Here is a 20,520-nt window from a genome sequence, read left to right as displayed (position 1 = left end):
TGAGCTTGTTCTACAAAAAAACAAAAACAAAAACAAAAAAACCCTAGATCATCGTTTATATACAGGCTGTCCTAGACTTCCTTGTGGCTGAAGTAGCTAGTTATGTTTTTGTTCTGAATCTCAAACATTAATCTCTTTTATTAAAATCCTCTAAAATACAGTCATTTTTTTCCATGAAATATACCACAAGTTGCTGTGTTTCTTATTTTCAGAAATTTAACTTGTTTTTAACCTTTATTTCTAACTCTGGTGGACTTAGAGGACATTTGAATTTAATCTTGCAATGTTTGAAGCTTGTGGGAGTAAAATGTTTAGAATCTGTGTTTTTAGCACTAACTTTGATATTAACACCACCTGCATCTTTTCCTAGTAAATGGGGAGCAGGAGAACCGAGTGCAGAAGGGAAATGGATATTTTCAAGTGCCCCCCCACACACCCGTGATCTTTGGTGAAGCTGGAGGTCGCACACTGTTCAGGTATGGGTAAAAAAGACCAGAGGTTCTGCCTGAGAAGGTATCCCATTTGCTAAGAAGTGTCGACTCAAACTCAGTATTTCGATATTAGAAATAGTTTATTATTAAATTCTAGGGATGCCAGGGATTGGAAGCATCCCATGTCCATGAGATAGTGAAATGTCTGCTGCTGTTAGACCACATTCTAATTGGGAGGAGAAACTCTCGTGTTAGAATGAGGTAGAATACTTTGCCTTGAAGCAGCTTCTCTATTCGTTTCTGTAGGAAATTCTCACTTTCCTTCACTTTGCCCGTGTGACTGCAAGGGTCAAGCAACAGATGATACCACTAGAATTCCTTGCCCACAGAAGAGCTTCAGAGTACATTACATTACTTTCCTTAGGCTGGTCCAGCCAAGATGAGCTGGGCTGCTCCTGGGAACTGTTGAGGCTGACACTGACACTGCCTGGGGTGCCAGACAGTTATGTGTGGGGCCCTTCAGGGAAGGGCTGGACTGATTCACCTCCAAGTTGCCAGCAAGGTCCTGGTAGAGCCGGGGTAGAGCTTACTAGTCTATAGGTGCCAGAAGAAAGAAAGAATAAGACATGCTTGTCTTATTCTTGAGTGCAGGATTATCTATCTTTCTGATAGTTTCCTGAGTGGTTACCAGAAATATTTTGACTTCCACTGCCTGTGAAAGTCTCTGCCATGCACTGTGGCGCTAGCTGGGGACCTTTACTGAGTGCTTTGCTTGCACCCAGGTTTCCTATCGTCACCCAAGGACTCCAAGAAGCAGCTGTAGTGTATGCCTGGCCTTGGAATCTGGGGGCCTGATTTTAGGGCCTGCTTTCCCTTTTAGCTGAGTGAGTCATTCTTCCAGGCTGTACTTTATTTCCTCAGCTGTCAAGTGGGGGTTATCCTACATGAAAACCATGAGGGTTCCTCCCGCTAATATTTGTTGACAGTGATTTTGACATCTGTGCTTGTTGGGTTACTTACTACTTGATGGTTTATGTTTAGGCTGCTCTGCCGAGATTCCGGGGGTGAGACTGAGTCTATGCTTCTTAATGAAACAGTGCCACAATGGGTAATTGACATCACTGTGGATGTAAGTATCCTCCACTCCCACTTTGCTCTTTTATTTTTTTGCAACTCATGAAATTAAGAACTGCTTTAGACATTATAATTTTAAACCTTAATAAAACTAGACTCCCAAGTGGAATCCCCATCTGCTTCCTTGCAATTCCAAAGTTGCAGAAATAGTACTGGTAATTATTTATATATCTAGCTTTGTTGGTTTTTAATTATAAAAATAATATATGCTTATTCAATAAAATAATAAATGAATGAAGCTCTCATCTCTTCCCCAAGCATTCATTCTTGCCCATTCACTCCCTATCCTTCCTCCCAGAAGTAACAACTATTAATAAATTAATACATAGTCTTCGGTACTTTTTTTCTTTGCATACAAGCATATATTATTTGTGTACATAGATGTGTCTACAGTTCATTTTATATTGTACAAAATCTCTTATACTGTTCTGCAACTTTTTTTTCACCTAAAAAAATGTATCCTGGACATCTTTTCATGTCTGTACATGTGAATCATTCCTTTTTAATGACTGTGTAAGATTCTACTATATAAATGTACCATAATTTATTTAATCAGTCCCCTATTAATGGACATTTAGGTTGTTTCCAATGTTTTCTATTACAAACAGTGCTGCAGTGAACATCCTTGTACATATATCTTTGTGTGCTTTTTAGGATAAATTCCTAGAAATGGAATTGCTGGATCCAAGGGTATGCACACTTTAAATTTTGATAGATACTGCCAAATTGCCTGCCACAAAGGCTGTAGTAGTTTACATTCTCACCAACAGTGTATGAGTGCCCATTTCCCCACACCTGCACCAACACTGGATACTTTTGATCTTTGCTAAAAAAATAGGCAAATAGTATCTCATTATTTTTATGTGGATTAAAAACAAATTAATAGTGAGGTTAAGCATCTTTTCATATTGACCATTTGTTTTTCTTCTGTGAATTACCTGTTTGTATTCTTTACCCATTTTTCTATTGGGTCGTTTTTCTTACTGATTTGTGGGGTGGTTGTTTATATTGAATATTAACCCTTTAACTATTATCTGTGTCTCTCAATTAAATTTTCACTTTGTTCCTTTTGCCAGGTGAAAAGTTTTACTTTTTATATAATCAAATTGATCCTTGATGACTCTTAGTTTCATGTCTTGTTTAGGTATTTCCTACTCCAAAGTAACAAAAATATTCTCCTATATTCTCTTCTAGTTCTTTTATGATAATTATGTCTAGCTCTCTAACCTATTAGAATTTAGTCTTCTGTTTGGTGTGAAGTAGGATTCTGACTTTTTCCAAAGGGACAGCTAGTGTGCAAGCACAATTTATTGAAAATCTGTCCTTTTTCCACTAATCTGGGATGCTATGTTTATCATGTCCTAAATTTCTGTATACACATGGGTCTGTTTCTGGACTCTCTTATGTACTGTTGATCTATTTTGTATCTTTCTAAAGCCATATGAAAAGGAATTTAATCTTTAGAACCTTCAGAAACTTTATTTTCTGTCCTGGATATACCTCTAAGACTTAAAGCCATTGTGACACCTGATGGATATTCCATGGTCTTCTCTATGCCCGAGCACCCCCATAAGCCACTAATTTCTTTGAGTGTGAAACTCACCTGGGACGCATTGCTGACTTTAGCCCTGTGGCTTATTCTTGAGAGGAGACATCCAGACAGGATGTGACATGGAGGCTTGGAGGGGATTAATACCCTGAGAAACGATGACCACGTAATTTTATGCTTCATCTAAGAATGTGGTTTACTTCATGGTAGACATCTGGGTTCTTGGCTGAAGTTTCCACTCTTTCTTAACACCTCAGACCTCACTCTGATGTCAGAGGGAAAGAAAATGGGAGGACTTTGCTTGGCCTTTTCAGCTGGATGATGGGCCTCACCAGCACAGAATGTGTGGCTTTGCTCAAAGGTGAATGCTGTGTGTTTCTCTCAAGACACTTAGTTTTTGTTTGGGCCTTTAGGTATCAGCTCCAATATTTTAATGTAGAATTGAGATTTTGGTTTGTATAGCTTAAAAAATTAAAGTTTGTTTCCCTTTAATACCTTGTACTGTTATCTAAGAAGAGCCATGCTACAATTTCATATTACCTCTAATGTTACATATATTTTTCTGATGAATTTTCTCGAAGGCTGACTTAGGTAATTTGATAGCTTACTATACATTTCATAGAAAGTCACTTTTAATTGTAAGATAATTATTACTTGCAAGTCATGTTTTCCTATTGACATTATTTTCATTTATCAACTAATAGAAACTATTATACCTTTTTAACTTTTACTGTTTCAGAAAAATATGCCCAAATTCAACAAAATTCCTTTCTACCTCCAACCTCATGCATCTTCAGGAGCAAAAACCTTAAAAAAGTAAGTAAATATATGGTTTCTTGATCTAATTAACTACTAGAGAGAATTCCTTTTCCTTACGATTGCTTTTATAGCAAAGGAAGCAAATACCAGATCTAAGGCTGATTTTATAATATTCAAAGTTTATACAATTAAACCACTTACCAGGTACCAACTTTGGCCGACTACAGGTATTCAAAAATAAATAAGGCCAGGTACAGTGGCTCACACCCATAATCCCAACACTTTGGGAGGGTGAGGTGGGAGGATTAACTGAGGCCAGGAGTTTGAGACCAGCCTGAGCAACATAGTGAGACCCCCGTCTCTACAAAAGATTTAAGTAAAACAATTAGCTGGGCATGGGAGCACACGCTTGTAGTCCAGGCTAGCCAGGAGGCTAAGGCAGGAGGATCATCAGAAGTTTGAGGCTGCAGTGAGCAAAGATCATGCTACTGCACTCCAGCTTGGGCAACAAAGAGAGACCCTGTCTCTAAGAAAAAAATGATAAATAAAACACACATTTTGTCTGTTGCCTTAATTCACAGTTTAGGACCCAACCTGTATATAATCGTTGCTTTTATGGATACTTAAGGAATAATGAGAGTGAGAGAAATAAATGAGCTTTTGGCTGGAGCTTCCCCGAAAGGCTTCTTGAAGGACATGGAATTTGAGTTGGACATGTAATGATTGGTAGAACTTCAAAAGATAGATATTCCAAGTCCAGGACACAGTGTGATCAGGGATGTGGAAGTGGGAGCATGCATAAGATAGTGGAAAGGAACGTGAGGACCCATGCACCTGCAGCATGGGATGGAGGGGCAGCAGGGGGATATTAGGAGGTAAATTGGAAAGGCGGTTAAAGGTTTTGTTGATGTTGGATTTGAATGCCAAGCCATAGAGCATGCAGTGACTAAACACCAGAAACTTTTGAGCCAGTGTGGGATATGGTCCAGGGAAACCCAAGAGAATAATTTTAGTAGTGTAGTAATGGGATGCTAAACTATGAATAATATGTATATTCTAGCAAATAAAATAAAAAAATTTTTAAACCTTTTTATTACAGAGATTTCCAAACTTATATAGAAAGAAGCTAGTGAGCCCCTATCGTCCCATCAGATAGCTTCAGTAATTATCAATACCTTGCTAAACGTTTTGCTTCACCTATACCTCTGCCTGCCCTCCCACCCACCTCTCTCTGCACACACACACACACACACACAATTATTTTAAAGTGAGTGCTAGACATCACTTCAGATAGATTTAACAACTGAAGTTCAAATGATTTTCAGAGCATAAGCCTTAGTTTTTTGGTGTAATAGTTATTGACTGTTATCAGAGATACAGAAGTAGGGTGTTGATGAGTCTGGTTTGGGACATACAGAGTTTGAGGTGCCTATAGGACATCCAACTGAAGATACCCAACCAGCTGTTGGGTTTGTGGTTTAGAACAGAAGGTTGAGACTCAAGGTCTAGACTCAGGCATTGTCTGCTCACAGGTGCTAGTTGAAGGCATGGCAGTGGGGAGGAGAGAGAGCCCAGGGAAAATTGAGCACTAAGGGTGTCAGACCCTGGTAATAAGCACTGGGAGCTGCCTGCCTTTCCAGAATTATTTAGTTTGCCCGGGTTCTGGGAAAGTATTCAAGGGAATAAAACCCAGAAGGCTACTATGTATGTATATGTAAGTGTTTTTGTTTGTTTTTCTGAGATGGAGTCTCGCTCTGTCACCCAGGCTAGAGTGCAGTGGCGTGATCTTGGCTCACTGCAGCCTCTGCACCCTGAGTAGCTGGAATTACAGGCATGCACCACCATGCCCAGCTAATTTTTTGTATTTTAGTAGAGACAGGGTTTCACCATGTTGGTTAGCCAGGCTGGTCTTGAACTCCTGATCTGAAGTGATCCATCTGCCTTGGGCCACCCAAAGTGCTGGGATTATAGGTGTGAGCCACCACGCCTGGCCTGTATATGTAAGTTTTAAGAACAGTATTAATCTCATTTAGTTGTACATAAACTGTATCTTAGAAGGACACTGTAGAAAATCTTTTGGCAGCTCTAAAAATGGATTAAGGTAATGACTAAAAACATTTATTGGTTTATTTTTCATCTTTATAAAATGTTTGCATCAAAGAAAAATAATATGGAAGAAATAATATCGAGTGATTTCCCTGATGTCACAATATGCCATTGCTTTTTTACAGAGATAGACTCTCTGCTAGTGACATGCTCCAAGTCCGAAAAGTTATGGAACATGTTTATGAAAAAATTATCAACTTGGATAATGAGTCTCAAACCACTAGCTCTTCTAATAATGAAAAACCAGGAGAACAGGAAAAAGAAGAAGATATTGCTGTGTTGGCAGAGGAGAAAATTGAACTTTTGTGCCAGGACCAGGTAAGTGGACTTGAGGATGTACAGCCCCAATTTTTCCAGTGCGGGTGCTCATAAAGAGTTACATGCCTTTGGGTGGGGGGCTTCTAGTTTTAGAGGGGCTCTAAGGAGCCCTGGGCCTCTCCCACCTAAAGCTCACCCTAAAGCTCCTCTTTACTGCTGGGGAGATTTTCAGAGAAGGGATACATAGGCAAATGTGGATATGTTGGTAGCTTTTTTTTCTGACAAGGCACATGGTCTTCTTGATTTGCAAAGCAGCATATGCCATGTTAGTTTATGATTTAGAGTGAAGGTGTGTGGAGAAATGGCAGAACTGTTTTTTAAATCAAGATGCCCTCAAAACGTATCCTCAGAGGAATGGCTGAAAGATGGCCTGGTATTTCTGGCATAGTCACAAAAGATGTACATCTCACTAAGCTCAATTTCATTCCCGCATGCATGGAAGCCGTGACAGCAAGAATTGGATACCAGGCATAGGGGAGGAGTGAGCAAGCTGGATCACCTGATGAGAGTCCCTGAGTTAATGATAAAGGTTTTAGATATTAGAGACTTTGAAATTTTTAAATTTAATTTTGGCTATTCAGGTTTTGGATCCAAATATGGACCTTCGAACAGTGAAACACTTCATATGGAAGAGCGGTGGAGACCTCACCCTCCATTACCGTCAGAAGTCCACGTGAAGGGTGGGCTAATGCTCCTGGGTATTCATTTATGACCTTCCTCTGTGGCCCCAAGAGTAGTCCCAGGGAGCCCACTGAGCCCCAACGGGAGCAAGACTTCTAACGGCTGATTTGGTATGGACCGAGATTATCTTTCAATTGAAGTGACTAATCGAGATGTAATATAGAAACCAGTCTCCATGTGTAGATTAAGCTGTCCCCAGGGAAGCAGAGTGCAAGAGCAGAAGAGCCCCAAGCAGACTATGCCTTTCGAGATGTACAGAAGACTGACAACAGGCCAGTGCAGACTTTGCTTCCTCCTTTTGTTTCAAAGGACCTTATCTGTCCGTTAGCACTTGTCAGAGACACCTCGGTCGGGCCACAACTGTCTGTTTTACCTTCAAACCCACACACTCTGTAGCTTTTCTAAAAGAGTATATTCCATTCATGCAATAGATATGAAGGCTTTTTCCAAGTTTGTCATATAAAAAAATCAAATTGTTTTCACCGTTTAAGACAGTTATTTTTAATGGGAATTTGCTGTTGCACAATTTGAGAACCAGCCCATTTCGTAATAAAAGATTAATGTTGGGCTTGTTTTTAATATTGCATCTCAGATGTGTTCTTGTAGGAAGATCTGTTGAAATTCCAGGTGCTGGATCATAGCACTTGGACTGCTGGGCCAGAGTTTGTGCAGCCCGTGCCTAGCGATGCTGCACCTCCCATGATGTCCTGGCTTTGTGGCAACCCCAGGGAGGTGCAGCCGTTTCACTCCTTCCTCCACTGTGTCCAGTTTTATTTAAACAAAGCGAGCTGAGACCACAGGTTCTTGCTGTGGATGAGCAGCATGACACCATCAAAACTTAAGACCATGATGAAATTTCAGTTTCATTCAAATGTTACCTAAAATTTATGGTATCAGAATAAAGGGAGATCATAGTGAGTTAATTTGATATTCATATCCTGGAAGTATACATATTTGTTTTTCCAAAGTTTTATATGCAGGTTTTTGTTGTACCTGTATCCAGATCTTTTCACTGTTCTAACAATCTAACACTTTCATAGAATCATTTGGATCTTGTATAGAATGTAACTTATTGGGGATAAACACTTCAACTTTTGGCAGAAAATACTTTGGATTCTCCCCAAGGTCATTTGTATTCAGAGTAAATCAATGGTCCACCGCCATAAAACTGTAAGACAAGCCTCCTGTATGAAGCCAGAAGCACAAGTGCCTTCAGAGGGCAGTTGATTCCAGTCCAGTTGCCTCCCTAGCTTGTGTGTGGCCTGCCTCCACCATAGCAGGGACTAGGGAGGGAGGCAGGGAAGGTTTTTTTCTTTTCTACATCTTCACAGGTTCGGCTGGCGGCAGCTGATAGGCCTAAGTCCATACCTTAGTATTTAAGATACTCTGATCGCACAACTGCAGAGACAGGGTTCCCTCACTGCTAGTCAGCTTCCTTTGGAAACTGGACAGGCCATTGTCACCTGCACTTTGAAGAAGTGAGCAAAGACGTGGCCACATTTCTAATAAGTTGAAATGGTCTTTCTCCCTTCCTCAGAGAGCAACCAGCTTCTTTTTCTTAAAAGTCCTTTCTATCTGTTGGATACAACAGTGCGCTTTTGGTGCACATTTTTTAGCAATAGTTGTGAATTAATGGCAAAAAAAAAAAAAAAAAAAAAAATTATTTACCAGCCCTCAGTTGTGTTTGCCCGAGGGGCCTTTGAGCAAAGAAATGGGTTTTGCTGGGTCATTTTGCCCTGTGTGCTAAGCCTTGGGTGGCTGCATTCCCCTCCTGTCATCGATCTGACCCCCAGCATGATTGTATTTCTTTCCCCTCCAGTCAAACCGTAATACAGTTTCCAGAAAATCTGACAGTCTGCAATGACAAAAGGGTAAAAATCTGTATTTCACAGTTGTATAGAATAAAGGCTTTAGTTAAAATATTTCAAAGTGTAGTACACATTTATTTTCATTTGTTATTTTCTTTCATAGCAGATTACAGAGAAAGAAAGAAACCTCTGGTTTCATGTTCTCCCTGGAAATATTAGCATTGATACCCATTTTATCCTCTAACTTATGGGGGAAGGGAAAGTAAAAGTGAGGGAGGGAAGAGCCAGAACCTTCGGGTGAGGGCAGCTTTGGGTCAGACTGCCAGACTACAGAGTTAAGGGAAGCTGGCCCCAGAAGAGTCCTGTGGCAATTCTGTTCTACTTCCTGCATTCCTGCAGACTTGACATTGGGCTCCCAGACGATCCAGGACACAGTGCCTCCCTGTTATGCACACATATCAGCTGCTCTGGTAGGCTTGACAAGGGTTTGCTTTAAATGAAGGGTTTGCTGATTTGGGACCCTCCCTCCATATAGTTGGTCTATGCCCCCCAGAGCAGACATTCCTTGTCCTGCATACCTGACACAGCTTGTGAGTTCCCTGCATGTACACCAGCATTACAAATGATCCTGTAAAGGTGAGACTTTCAACTAGGCACAGGCTAGATGATGAGGCCAGAGGCAGCTTTCATAGTAATTAGCAATGTGGGAAGTGAGGGTCCAGTCAACACAGCAGAGGACTTCAGGTGATGAGGGGCCGTCTCCAGATGGAGTGCAGGGCCTAACCTAGCCTTAACCTCCAAAGGCACCTGGGGTGGGGAGAACAGCTTCCTCCCCTACAACAGGAAAGAACAAAAGGGTCTTTACCTACTCTTAATCTATTCCCCTAATTCCCCCTTGGGGTTGGGAACCGTGCGTGGATAGACCTAGTCAGGTAGACTGGCTTTGAGAAATTGCTTAGGGTGTTGAACTTAAATTTGTGACTTTTATTCACTATTGGGGCTGGGTAGATGCCTTGTATATTTAGAAGAGATCACTGTTTAAGTTTGGGAGCTAACAGGAGTTGCCACTGGCGATACAGGTCTGTGGCATGTAGGCCCTGAGGAGGAAGAAATATTGTGGTCTGGGCACAAATGGGTCTCTGCTGAAGGGCCTAGAATTTCCAACCGGGGGCAAGTACACTGCCTCTCTCTCCCTCCTGTGACTAGCATGGTGACCAGCCTGAGCCAAGTGTAGCATTGTAGCCTAGGGACAAGGACACATGACAGAGGACTCAGTGTTTGAGACTTGAAAGGGGGTGGTCCCAGGGCTCCAGGGTCCCTTCCAGTACAGATGGGGTGGCCTGAGCTGTGCAGGAAGAATCAAAGCGACCAGGCTAACACTGGACAGCAACCCCTTCCTTTCTCACCTCATCTTCACATTGGATTATGACCAGACCCTGCTGCCTCCTGGGCAGCCCCAGTGACCAGAGCAGGACCAAGCACTGGACCTGAGGGCACACGGCCAAAAGATATCCTCCCACAAGGCCCATGGCCCCCTCTCACCACCCACTGAGGCCTCATGCCCCACCAAAGCAGCAAAGAATCCCTCCTCTCCTACCCCAGCTCCTATAAAACAATTTGGGGTGCTGCTCCCAGCCCTCTGCTACCCCAGAAAGACTTGCTTGAAACCCCCAAAGCCAGGACTATCAGGCAGGATAAATGCTGGGAGGTTACCTCTTGGACACTAGAAGTAGAGTCTGAGTGGACACAGAAGCCCCCTGCCAGCAGAAGTCCCTGCACATCACTTGGAGCTACAGCCTAGAAAGCTGAACACATAGGGCTGGGATCAGGCACAGGGCTAGAATCAGCATGGAGCTGACTGCATAGTGCAGCCTGGGCTGCCTGCCCACATCTGGGCCTCATGAAATGTCATCAGGGGCCTTGTCACAGCCCAGGGTATTATTCTGTAGTAGAGATCTGGGCCTGGCTGGCCAGCCCCTCAGCCTCCGTCCCAATATCTAGGCCCTCTGTGCTTGCTGGTTCCTCCTCAGCCTGAGCTTCAAGCAGCTCGGCGGACAGCCCATCTTCTGGTGAGGCTGCAGAGGTGAGACTGTCAGGAAGAGTCAGCTGAGGCAGGTGGTCCGCCTGGGCTTGGGCACCTGGGCTGTCCAGGAAGGAGACCTCAAACTCTGACCCAGACCATGTAGCCTCACCTGCAACACAGAAGATCAGGCTGAGGAGGTCTGCAAGAACCTAGGGCCATGGTTTTAGGGCCAGTAACCCCACTGACCGCCCCCCATTGCCACTCCAGGTTTGATGGGGGATTGGAGATGGAGTGTACAAATGCCTTGGTGTGGCTGTATCAACCCGATGGCCCACTTCTGCCCAGCTGAGGAATTGAGGGCAGCCTTCCCAACAACCCGGGGTCCTTCCCAGAGGACTTCGGAAGGTGATGGCCACTCACCACCCCGCTCATGAGAACTGCTGCTGGAGCAGATGTCCTCTGGCCCTGAGGTTGAGACAGCTGTGGTGGTCAGTTCTGTGGAAGAGGGCAGACTGGGCCACACACTGGCATTGCTGTTGTCCAAGAGGGAAATTCCCGACACGTCCAGGAAACCTAGGGGAGGGTGGTGCAGTTATTTGCCACCAAGAAACCCTGACTACTGGAAAGCAGCACCCTGGGCTCACCTTGCCTAGGGCATCTGGCCCAGCCTGTGAGACTGTAATCTCCTCAGCCCCTGGTGATACCCCTCACCCAACCTCAAAGAGGTTCCCACACTGCCTGTTTCTGAGGAAAGAAAGGGGCCTGGAGTTGGTCATCATGGGAATAGCACAGTGGCAGTGGGCCTAGACTCTGCTCTGTCTCCAATTTGCTGTGTGACCTGAAGGAGGCCACCTCTCTTCTCTGGACTACAGACTCCCCATCTGTATACTAGATTGGATGATATGCAACTATTAAATATCCTGGTGTACATGAGATATGAGGGGTCAGCAGGGCCTGGGGAAAGTTTTGACATAGCTGCCAAAGTCCAGCCCCAAGCCTGGGGCCCACTCCTCTCCAGGGCCTGCCCAGTACCTGGGTCCATAACTCGCTGCACTGGAGGTGGGGGCTGAAGAGGAGTCTCCATTAAATGGGGAAGTCCATCAGGGTCTGGAGCACTGTGGCTGGGACTCCCAGGCCCAGGAAGGGGATCCTCCATGGAGGAGCCAGGTGCCTGCAGCAGGGCCTAGGAAAGAAGAAATGGGAAGGGGACAATCAGGACAGTGCCTCAAGGTGAAGAATTTTGCAGTCCAACCTAACCACCAGTCCCCACTTGTCCCAGGAGCACTGCTCTGCCTGAAGGAAGGAAATGGCCTTAATAAGCCACCCCTTCTTCTATTGGTGATAGGAAGTCAGGCCTGAGGGGCCTGGCCTGGCCTCCCTGCCGTGTTGGCACTGAGAGGGAGCACTCTTTGCACTCAGACAAGGAATCCCAGGTGCCCACCTGGCCCCGACACATTCCCTTTGCCCCATCAATGACTCATTAGAAGAGAGGGGCTTCCTTAAATTCAGGCATACCTGGAGAACATCCTTGAATACTCCCTGGCCTAGACCCTAGGCACCAGCCCAGTGCCCAAAGGTGCTCTCAGAGGACCCACTCATCAGCTGTGAAGGCAGGGCCAGCACTTCCCTGCAGACTTGGCCAGACAACCATCCCAACTGTGGCTCTGAAGGCCTAGCCCTTTGTCCAGTTTTGCCACAACTCACAGGCACAGCAAGAACCCATCTCTGAGCCTCAGTTTCCCACTCATGAAATGAAGATGACAACTGGTGCTTCACCTCCACCCTCACTTCTAGACCCAAGGGGCAGGAAGGCCAAAAGTGAGTTTCACTGCTCCAGGCATGGCCTGCCTGCTCCCACTGGGTCCCAGAAGTAGATGGGCCTCTCAGATCACAAAGGCCCCACAGGCCCCTGGTGAGGGTTGCTGCTGGCTCCCCAAGGGCAGCCTCTAGAGTCTTCTGTCTTCCCAGTTGGCAGATTCTCCCCACATACCTCCATGTAGTCACTCTGCCTGGAACCTGTCTCCAGGGAAGGAGAGTCCTCGGGGGTGGGTCCAGGTGGTAGGGCATCAGGTGGTGGGGCATCAGGTGGTGGGGCACCAGGTGGTGAAGCAGAAGGTGGTGGGGTACCAGGTGGCTGCTTGTGGTAGCTGGGGGGCTGAGTTGGGATCCGGTGTAGATACCCATAGCCAATGCCACATCCCAGACTGCCGAAGGCCAGAAACATTCAATCCAGGGGCTTGTCCCACGGCGCTCCCTACCTTTGCTATCCCCACCTACTACCAGCAATAAGGGGGCCTGAAATACTGGTCAGCCTCAGGATCCCTGGGCCCAGGGCCCAACCCTCCTCCATCTCCACCATAGAACTCTGAGGTCCATGCCCAATGGTCAGGCCCCACCCACCTGGCCCTGCAGCCCTCCAACCCCACGAAGTACCTGCCCTCTCCACCCCAGGCTGCGTTGGGAGTTACAGTCACCTCCCGGCAGGAGTCTGACTTGGAGTTATACACCATCAGCTTCAAGGGCTTCCCCTCATGAGACTCGATGAGCGTAAAGAAGTCCTCGGACTGTGAGAAATGCATAGCACCTGAGGCCTGCTTCCAGGGCTAAAGCCTCAACAAAACCAGACACTTCTCATGGACAGCACCCTTCTCTTCACACCACATCCAGAGGGTCTGGGGAGGGGCAAGTTGCAGGTTCCTCACCTCCTGGAGAATCTGGTCCGAACCAACCACATAGTCTGTGTAAGGGCGCAGGCCGGCAAGGGCAGCAGGTGAAGATGGTTCCACATCCTGGGGAAAGAACCGCAAACCACTGGCCATGCTACTAGAGGTGGGGTTAGGGGATGGGAAAGGGCAGGGGGAACTGCCTCTTGAGGTAGTGAGTGGGACACTTGTCCTCTGTCCCTAAGCAGGGCTTCAAGCCCATACTCCCTCATTTCACCCCTCCATTCCCCTACCTCCCCCAGGTCTACAGCCTGTCCAGCAGAGGGCAGTACCATGATAAGGCTCAGCACCAGGCTCTGGAATCTGACCCAGGGCTCAACCCCTGGCTCCAGCTGCCCAGCTATATGACTGTAAACACATTATTGAACCTCTCCTAGCCTCAGTTTCCCCACAATTAAAAGTAAGATACACAGTACCTAATGATAGGGTTACTGAGAAAAATAAATATACGAAAAGAATAAAAGCACACCTTGGCTACAGGAGCACCTACTACATTGCTGCTTCTGCTGCAGGCATGTGGCTAAAGACTCCTAGGGGTTGGAGGTGAGGGCAATGAGCAAAACTGGGTACAAATAAGGATTCCTTTCTCCCTTGGAAAGTTCCACCACTCCCAATCTCCCAGTCTCCCTGGGAAATGCAAAGGAATTTGCATCATCAGTCCCCTTTCCCTCATGGGCAGATTAAGGCAGGCTGTGAAAGTTGAGAAACTTGGCCAGGCTCTCCCAAGAAGTCAGTGAGAAAAATAAGTGGCTAGAAAACAAACCAGCCAACTTCTAGTTCAGAGCACCCTTCTTCCACTAGGCTACAGGACTGAGCATTCAAGAACTTAGATGCCATCAATGGGCACAGGTGTTGGGTGTGCATGTGTGTCTGTGGACAGACTAACATCTATGACAGCTTGGTCACTGAGGTTAAGATATCGATTAATCATATAACAATATACCAGAAAAAACAGTATATTTACAGTCACGTGGCTTAATGACAGGGATATATTCTGAGAAATGCATTGTTAGTTGACTTCATTGTTGTGCAAACATCATAGAGTGAACTTAACCTACACATAGCCTACTACACACCTGGAGTATATGCTATGGCCTATTGCTTCTAGGCTACAAACCTGCACAGCATGTTACTATACTGAGGTACTGTAGGCAACTGTAACACAATTAAGTATCTGTGTGTCTAAACATTCAGGCATAGAACAGGTACAGTAAAAATATGGTATTATAATCTTATAGGACCACTATTGTATATGCAGTCCATGGTTGACTGAAACGTTGTCATGCAACACATGGTTGTGTGTGTGTGTGTGTGCGCGCGTGTGCACACACACACGGAGAGACACAGAGAATAATAAAAGCAGCAGCATTCCAGCAGTCCAACCACCATTCCAGTAGATGATATTTCTACCTTTCAAATTAAGTAACCTAGGTATAGAAGGTAAGAAAGTACCCAAAGTCATGGCTAACAGGAAGCAAGGTACACTGTTCATGTAGTAATGAGCTGCCCTCTCTGGGACACTGGAATGAGACCACATCCTGCCCTCAGTCTTCCCTGGCCACTGCTCCAAGGCTCCTGCTCCACTCCTGCGTGTCCCACCCTCACACCCCGCCCACACCCAGACCTGCCCCAGTAAACTCATCCTGCCGACACACCCTGCCCTGCCATACCCCACACTCACCAGCACATGCCACACCTGCTCACTGGCCCTGCGGAAGCTGCAGAAGCGCACGCTGGCACCCAGTAGGCCCTGGCCGCCCCACATGTTGCTGGGCACCACCTCCACCTCGCGCACCCTCATGGTCTTCATATTGAACACCTCCAGCTTCACGGGCTTCTCCACATTGGCTTTCAGTAGTGCCTTCAGGGTGTCATTCTCCTTGTTCTGTGGGGGCAGTGGGGCTGACTCCAAGGCCACCTCATGCCCAGGCTAGGACCCTCAGACAAGTGTGGGCCTGAGATGGGGCAAGGGCCTTAGTGGGCAGCAGCCCTCAGCAGGGTCACTGTGGGGATGGGCCAAGTTAGTGGATGGGCCAGGTTCACAGACCAGGGTTGAGCCTGCAGCCACTGGGACCCCCACCTTCCCCAAGCACTGCCAAACCTTCCTCAGCCTGCCAGAAAAAACAAAGCAAGCAAAAAGCCTCCCGGATCCACAGCATTCCAGTGCTGCCCCACTCTGAACTGCCCCTTGGCCAGGGCCCTCATATCCCTCATGCCCCAGGAGGCAGGCCCCTTGGGCCCTGTGGCCACCTCCAAGAGGCCATATGTCCTCTGTCCACCCCAGAGAGCTCAGAAGCTAAGCATTGGGCATGGCCCCAGTCAGGCTCTGAGTACAGCCCTGGAAGAAGGGGAGACAGGGCTGGGACTCCCTTTAGAAAAAAAGGGAGGGAAGGGTAGACTGGGGCCCCCTGTGGGACAGATGGAGACACACAAACACACATAAGCAAGCAAAGCAGAGGCAGGTTGGGGAACTCACCAGCCTCGAGTGCCCAATGGTGATGATGAAGTCAAAGTAGGGCTCCAGGCCTGCCTGCTGGGCTGGGGAGTTCTCCTGCACCTGTCCCACAGCAAAGGCCACAGTCACTGTGCCAACCCTGGGACTCTCCAAGTAGCCCTCTCCCCCATTTCAGGAACCATCAGCACTCCCAGTGTGCCAGCCAGAACACATGTCTGGCATGAACTGTTCTGGACATTCTCAAGGTTCACTCCATGGCCTCTTGCTACCTTCCTGGGCACAAATTTTCCTCTTAGGAAAATGACTCCTTCCTGATTATGATCCACAGATGCTTTCAGAAATGGCTCACAGCCCAGGACATCCTTAGGGGCTCCCAGGAGGCAATATGGAGACAGGCTGGCCCAGGCCTGTGGGAATGCTGCTCCAGAGGGCTGGGTTAGGGTTGGCCAGAAAGCCAAAAGGGTTTACCAGAAAGGTTTAGACTGGACAAGAAGGGAGGGCCCTGATGTGCAGTGGAAGTGGGCAGTCCTCGGGAAGGATACACCCAGGGCTGTACCCAGAAAGAGGAGTGGGAAAGGCAGCTTGCAGCCAGATCCCAGCTTGCACCCCAGCCTCTGGGGTGGGAGACCCAGGCTCAGTCCAGCAGGTAATGAAAGCCACTGGCAGAGAAGCAGACCCCAGGGGTAGAACTGGGCCTGAGCCAGGGAGCCCAGTGAGTGGGCAGTGCCAATCCCCACAGCCTGGCTCTGGACTGAGGAGCCCCCTAGTGGCTCAGCTGCCCTACCAGCCTCATAGTGTAGCCTCCATGCCTGTGCAGGACACCTCCTCCAGGAAGCATTCCCATTCCCAGGGTGCTCCCTGCCCCTCCCTAAACTCCCCACCTCACTGCTGCCTCCAAAAGCACAACAACCAGGCTTTGCAGGCTGTGGCAGAAATCCATCCCAAAAGCCCCATATACAGAGCCTGGCTTAAACAATGCAGACTTTGTCCCAAGGCCCTAGACCCGAAGATGGGCCCACACCCTCAGGTCTTTGGCTGCGGGCATTTGATGACCTGTTGGCGTAGACACCGGCCAGACCCAGCCCAGAGGGCACAGGACCTAGGCTCTTGCTGCCTCCTCATGGGAAAGGCCCCGTGGCTCCTGCTACACACCAGCCCCTCCAGTTTTGGATTCCCCAACCTGAAGGAGAGCTCATGAAGACTAGGCTGAGAACAAACTGCTGAGATCAAGGCCAGTTTGCCCCTGGAATTAGGATTCCCTTCTGGCAGCATCACCAACTGAGCCCCTCCTTATCACCTCCAGAAGCTGCCATGGCTTCCAAAGGGAGTGAGTGTGGCCCAGAAATCAGATCTGGCCCTAGTTGGCCTGGCCCAGTAGGCAAGCTGCTCCCAGGCCCCGCTGCAGGGGAGCTCTGGGCCCTGCCCTCTAACCCTTGGGGCGAGGGGATCTTTCGAAAACCACAGGACAGACAGTTATTCAGGAACAGCTTGGGGACAGTGCCCCTCCCTAATCAGGGCCACTTCCAAATCACTCCACGTCAGGTGCCTGCCTACTCCCCTCCCCACTCCCCAGTATTGCATGTCAGCTGCTCTCCATCATGAATGAGGTCCAGAGGCTCAGGCCCCAGGCCTGGCCTCCTTGACCCACCCAGTACTTCCACCACCCTCTCCTGTGGCTTTGTCCTCTGCTTGGCTACACTCCACTTCTCTTACCTGGGGCCTCATCACCACTCACTATGGCTCTGCAGCTGAAATAATCTATGTTGCTGTCCACTGTACTGCTCCCCCTGCAGAAACCACTGCCTGCCATCCAGCTCCCTCAGGGGCTCCCATCACAGCCTGCCCCACAGCCCTATAGTGCTGCTTTTCCTCATGCTCCCACCCTATCTTTCCCAATCAGGGAATCTAATGGAACTCACAGTGATCACAGCTTACACTTACTAAGGGCTGGTTGGCTGAGTGCCAGGGGATGGCACCACCTCACCTGCTTTATGTATCATTTAACCTTTTTAATAACCTCAAATGACAGATGAGACCAAGTACTCAGTAATTCAGTAATTTGACCCCAGGAAATCCAACCCAGAGCCCTCCCCCTAACCACTGCCCTCTCCTAACAGCTGTTTCCTGGTGAATCTGCCACTACTCTAAGCTCGCTGAGGGCAGCGACTTCTCCAAAGTATTGGGCACACAGCGAGGTGCCAATATTTCTAGAATGCAACACAGCTGTTCTTCAATGTTGTTAAATGTAAGTAGGTCATGCCACGCCTCCATTTAAAACCTCCTGATGGTTCTACATCTCAGAATAAAATCTTAAATCTTCAGGACAACAGGCAAGGTCCTACACGGTCTGCTCTGGTCTCCTCCTCACACTGGCCACACCACCCAAGCACACCAGCCTCACCTGGCATTTCCTTAAACACACAAGCACAACCTACCTCGGGGCCTCTGCACAAGCTGGTCCTTCTGCCTGGAATACTACTATTCCCCTAAATATCTGTATTGTCCACTCTTTACTTCCTTCAGAAGCATCTGTTCTAATGTGACTTGAGAAGAGGCCCTTCTTGACCACTCTATCAAAAACAGCACCCACTCACCATTCTGTATCCTCTTAACCTGCTTTATTTTTATCACGGGTAATTACCACCTACCATGTATTTTTTCATTTCCCTTCTTTCCCTACCATCATCCAAATGTCAGCTCCAGAACAGGGACCATGTTTGTTCTGTTCACTTTTATTTCTAGAGCCTTAGAATTCTGCCTGCCAGAGTAGGAGCTCAAAACTATGTTTTTGTGACTGACAACCTCTGATCCCTGGTCCCTCTCCGATTTGGCCCTCTCCATCTTCGGCAGGCCCCTCCCGTCTTCGAAGCTCCCATCATCGCCCCACCCCTCCTCTTGCCAATATCCTGAGTTCGTTTGCCTTTAATCAAACCTGTTGGAAGACGCTCCTGGCTGGATGCATTACACTGTCCACGCTTGCTATTTGGTGTCTCACCATAAGAAAGCCCATTCCCAAGCACAAATCCTGTCAACTCTGGGTTCTCCAAGCCAGCCTGGTTTTCACGTTAAGAAACTTTTAGCCCTCTCATGTGGTTAGCTGGCAACAGACCCTACCTTCAAAACACACAAACCGACAAACTTGCCTGTCTCCACTCATCTCTGCATCCAGCTGCCTTTCACTGGGGAAAGGGAGGAGCAGGGACGCCTCTTTCCTGCAGCGCTCCGGGGTCAGAGGCCCCCAGCCCCTCTCACCTACATTATAGCCCTTCCCTCACCGCAGGCACAAATCTCCATCCGGCTGCGGGCCCCTCTCCTCACCTTCACAGCACACTCCGTTCTAGGAACCCCACTCCGTCTCCACTTTCCGGAAGCCTGCTCGCCCAGACCTCCATGTAGCGGCATTTAAAGGCTGGGACCCTCCCCAGCTGCAAACGCTCTCCTCGAGGATTCTGCAGCACTCTCCCGGCCCTCCCGCTCCCCACTATCCCGTGGCTGGTTGCACCGGTCCTCTACCCTCGGAAGCCCTTACGACCCTACGACCGGCAGGACGCGCGCCGACGGGCTCCCCCGCAGCTGCGTCCACTCGGTTACCCCGGCCCCCGGGACTGTCCTCGGCGTGGCTGACTCTCTTCCCAGGCCCAGCACAGAGAGCGGCCCGCGGCAGGCGAGCGTAAACGTGTGCTAAGTGCACGAGTGCTTCCCGACTGGTAGTGGTGCATTCTTCATCCGGGAGGAGCGCCATTCCCGGCGGCCGGACCACGAAAACGCTCCGCTTCCGGCACTGCTGGCACTTGGGGCGGGCGCTGGGCCCGACCGCGGCCGCAGACTAGCCAGGGTCCGGGAGTCCCGCGAGGCCGCCTCTCCCAGGCGGCTCCCACCGGGCAGGGGGCACCGCCCGCCACCCAGGCGGAAACACTCGGGCCGGGACCCCGCCGCAGTCGCCAGCCAGCCGGCGACCGGACGCCCGGGCGCGGGGTTGCGGGCGCCTCGCCAAGGTCACCGGCGCCGCGGCGGCAACTCACCCCGTGGAGGTGGAAGCCCTCGGCGCCGCCTGCGGGCTGCTCAGCGCTGACGCCCAGGCCCATGGCAGCGGCTCCGCTCGGCACCCAGGTCCAGTCCCGCTGCGCCTACCCGGACCGACCCGGCGCCAGTAGCACCGACTCGCTCTCTCGGCGCTCGATTCCTGCGCCTTGTGACGTGGGGCGTTTTGTTCCTCCCACTCCAGACACTGACGCTCCTAGCAACCGGCTAGCAGCTCGGTTTCCAAGGGCTGTAACGCCTTCAACCGCCCGCCGCGATAGAGTGCCCACGACTGCCTCGGGAATCCCGCTCTGCACCGCCCCACCAGACCTGGACTCGGAGCCGCGAGCGGCCTGAGATGAGCAGCAATGACTCCTCCCTTATGGTGCGTGGCCCGGGCGCTGTCCGACCGCTCCCTCGTGACTCCCCGCCCCTGACCCAGAGACCTCGTGCCCTGCTACTCTCCTGCCACTTTTCGCTGTCCTCAGTTATATCAGGCGGTCCTGCCTTTTC

At 48.8% G+C, this 20,520-nt stretch overlaps 3 protein-coding genes across 33 annotated transcripts in view; 2 read left to right on the top strand and 1 right to left on the bottom strand.

Moving 5' to 3' along the window:
• The window catches only part of WDR48 (WD repeat domain 48), a 43,869-nt gene extending 34,969 nt beyond the window's left edge, over window positions 1-8,900 (top strand). For 2 of the 3 annotated variants that reach the window (XM_054483495.2, XM_054483497.2), the window contains 5 exons: window positions 371-476; window positions 1,473-1,560; window positions 3,854-3,930; window positions 6,105-6,297; window positions 6,879-8,900. In XM_054483495.2, the coding sequence (XP_054339470.1) occupies window positions 371-476; window positions 1,473-1,560; window positions 3,854-3,930; window positions 6,105-6,297; window positions 6,879-6,974 (560 nt within the window). In that variant the 3' untranslated portion in view covers window positions 6,975-8,900. The remainder of the gene's footprint in view (window positions 1-370; window positions 477-1,472; window positions 1,561-3,853; window positions 3,931-6,104; window positions 6,298-6,878) is intronic. The other variant, XR_010125739.1, reaches the window with a different exon arrangement.
• GORASP1 (golgi reassembly stacking protein 1) lies at window positions 7,455-20,389 on the bottom strand. Of its 19 annotated transcripts, XR_010125741.1 has the most exons (12): window positions 20,010-20,150; window positions 16,009-16,089; window positions 15,214-15,417; window positions 13,512-13,598; window positions 13,243-13,373; window positions 12,800-13,013; window positions 11,842-11,992; window positions 11,230-11,382; window positions 10,500-10,978; window positions 9,365-9,620; window positions 8,647-8,833; window positions 7,455-7,856 (listed from the first exon to the last, which is right to left on the bottom strand). XR_010125741.1 is itself a non-coding variant. In XM_054483498.2 (9 exons), the coding sequence occupies exons 1-9, from the start codon at window positions 20,070-20,072 to the stop codon at window positions 10,725-10,727; spliced, it is 1,338 nt and encodes a 445-aa protein (XP_054339473.1). In that variant the 5' UTR covers window positions 20,073-20,389; the 3' UTR covers window positions 8,901-10,724. The 19 variants fall into 19 exon arrangements, 8 of the variants coding, with proteins under 8 accessions (XP_054339473.1, XP_054339482.1, XP_054339475.1 ...); XR_010125742.1 differs by lacking the exon at window positions 9,365-9,620 and having other exon boundaries at window positions 20,010-20,149; XR_010125746.1 differs by having other exon boundaries at window positions 9,365-10,978; window positions 20,010-20,144.
• The window catches only part of TTC21A (tetratricopeptide repeat domain 21A), a 31,438-nt gene continuing 31,106 nt past the window's right edge, over window positions 20,189-20,520 (top strand). For 6 of the 11 annotated variants that reach the window (XM_063662017.1, XM_063662016.1, XM_063662015.1 and 3 more), the window contains exon 1: window positions 20,189-20,392. In XM_063662017.1, coding sequence (XP_063518087.1) covers window positions 20,366-20,392 — 27 coding nt within the window. In that variant the 5' untranslated portion in view covers window positions 20,189-20,365. The remainder of the gene's footprint in view (window positions 20,393-20,520) is intronic. The other 5 variants (XM_054483483.2, XM_063662018.1, XM_054483486.2 and 2 more) reach the window with 5 other exon arrangements.

The sequence above is a fragment of the Pongo pygmaeus genome, chromosome 2 (assembly GCF_028885625.2).
Source record: "Pongo pygmaeus isolate AG05252 chromosome 2, NHGRI_mPonPyg2-v2.0_pri, whole genome shotgun sequence".
Taxonomy (NCBI): domain Eukaryota; kingdom Metazoa; phylum Chordata; class Mammalia; order Primates; family Hominidae; genus Pongo; species Pongo pygmaeus.
This window is presented reverse-complemented; position numbering and strand designations above follow the sequence as displayed.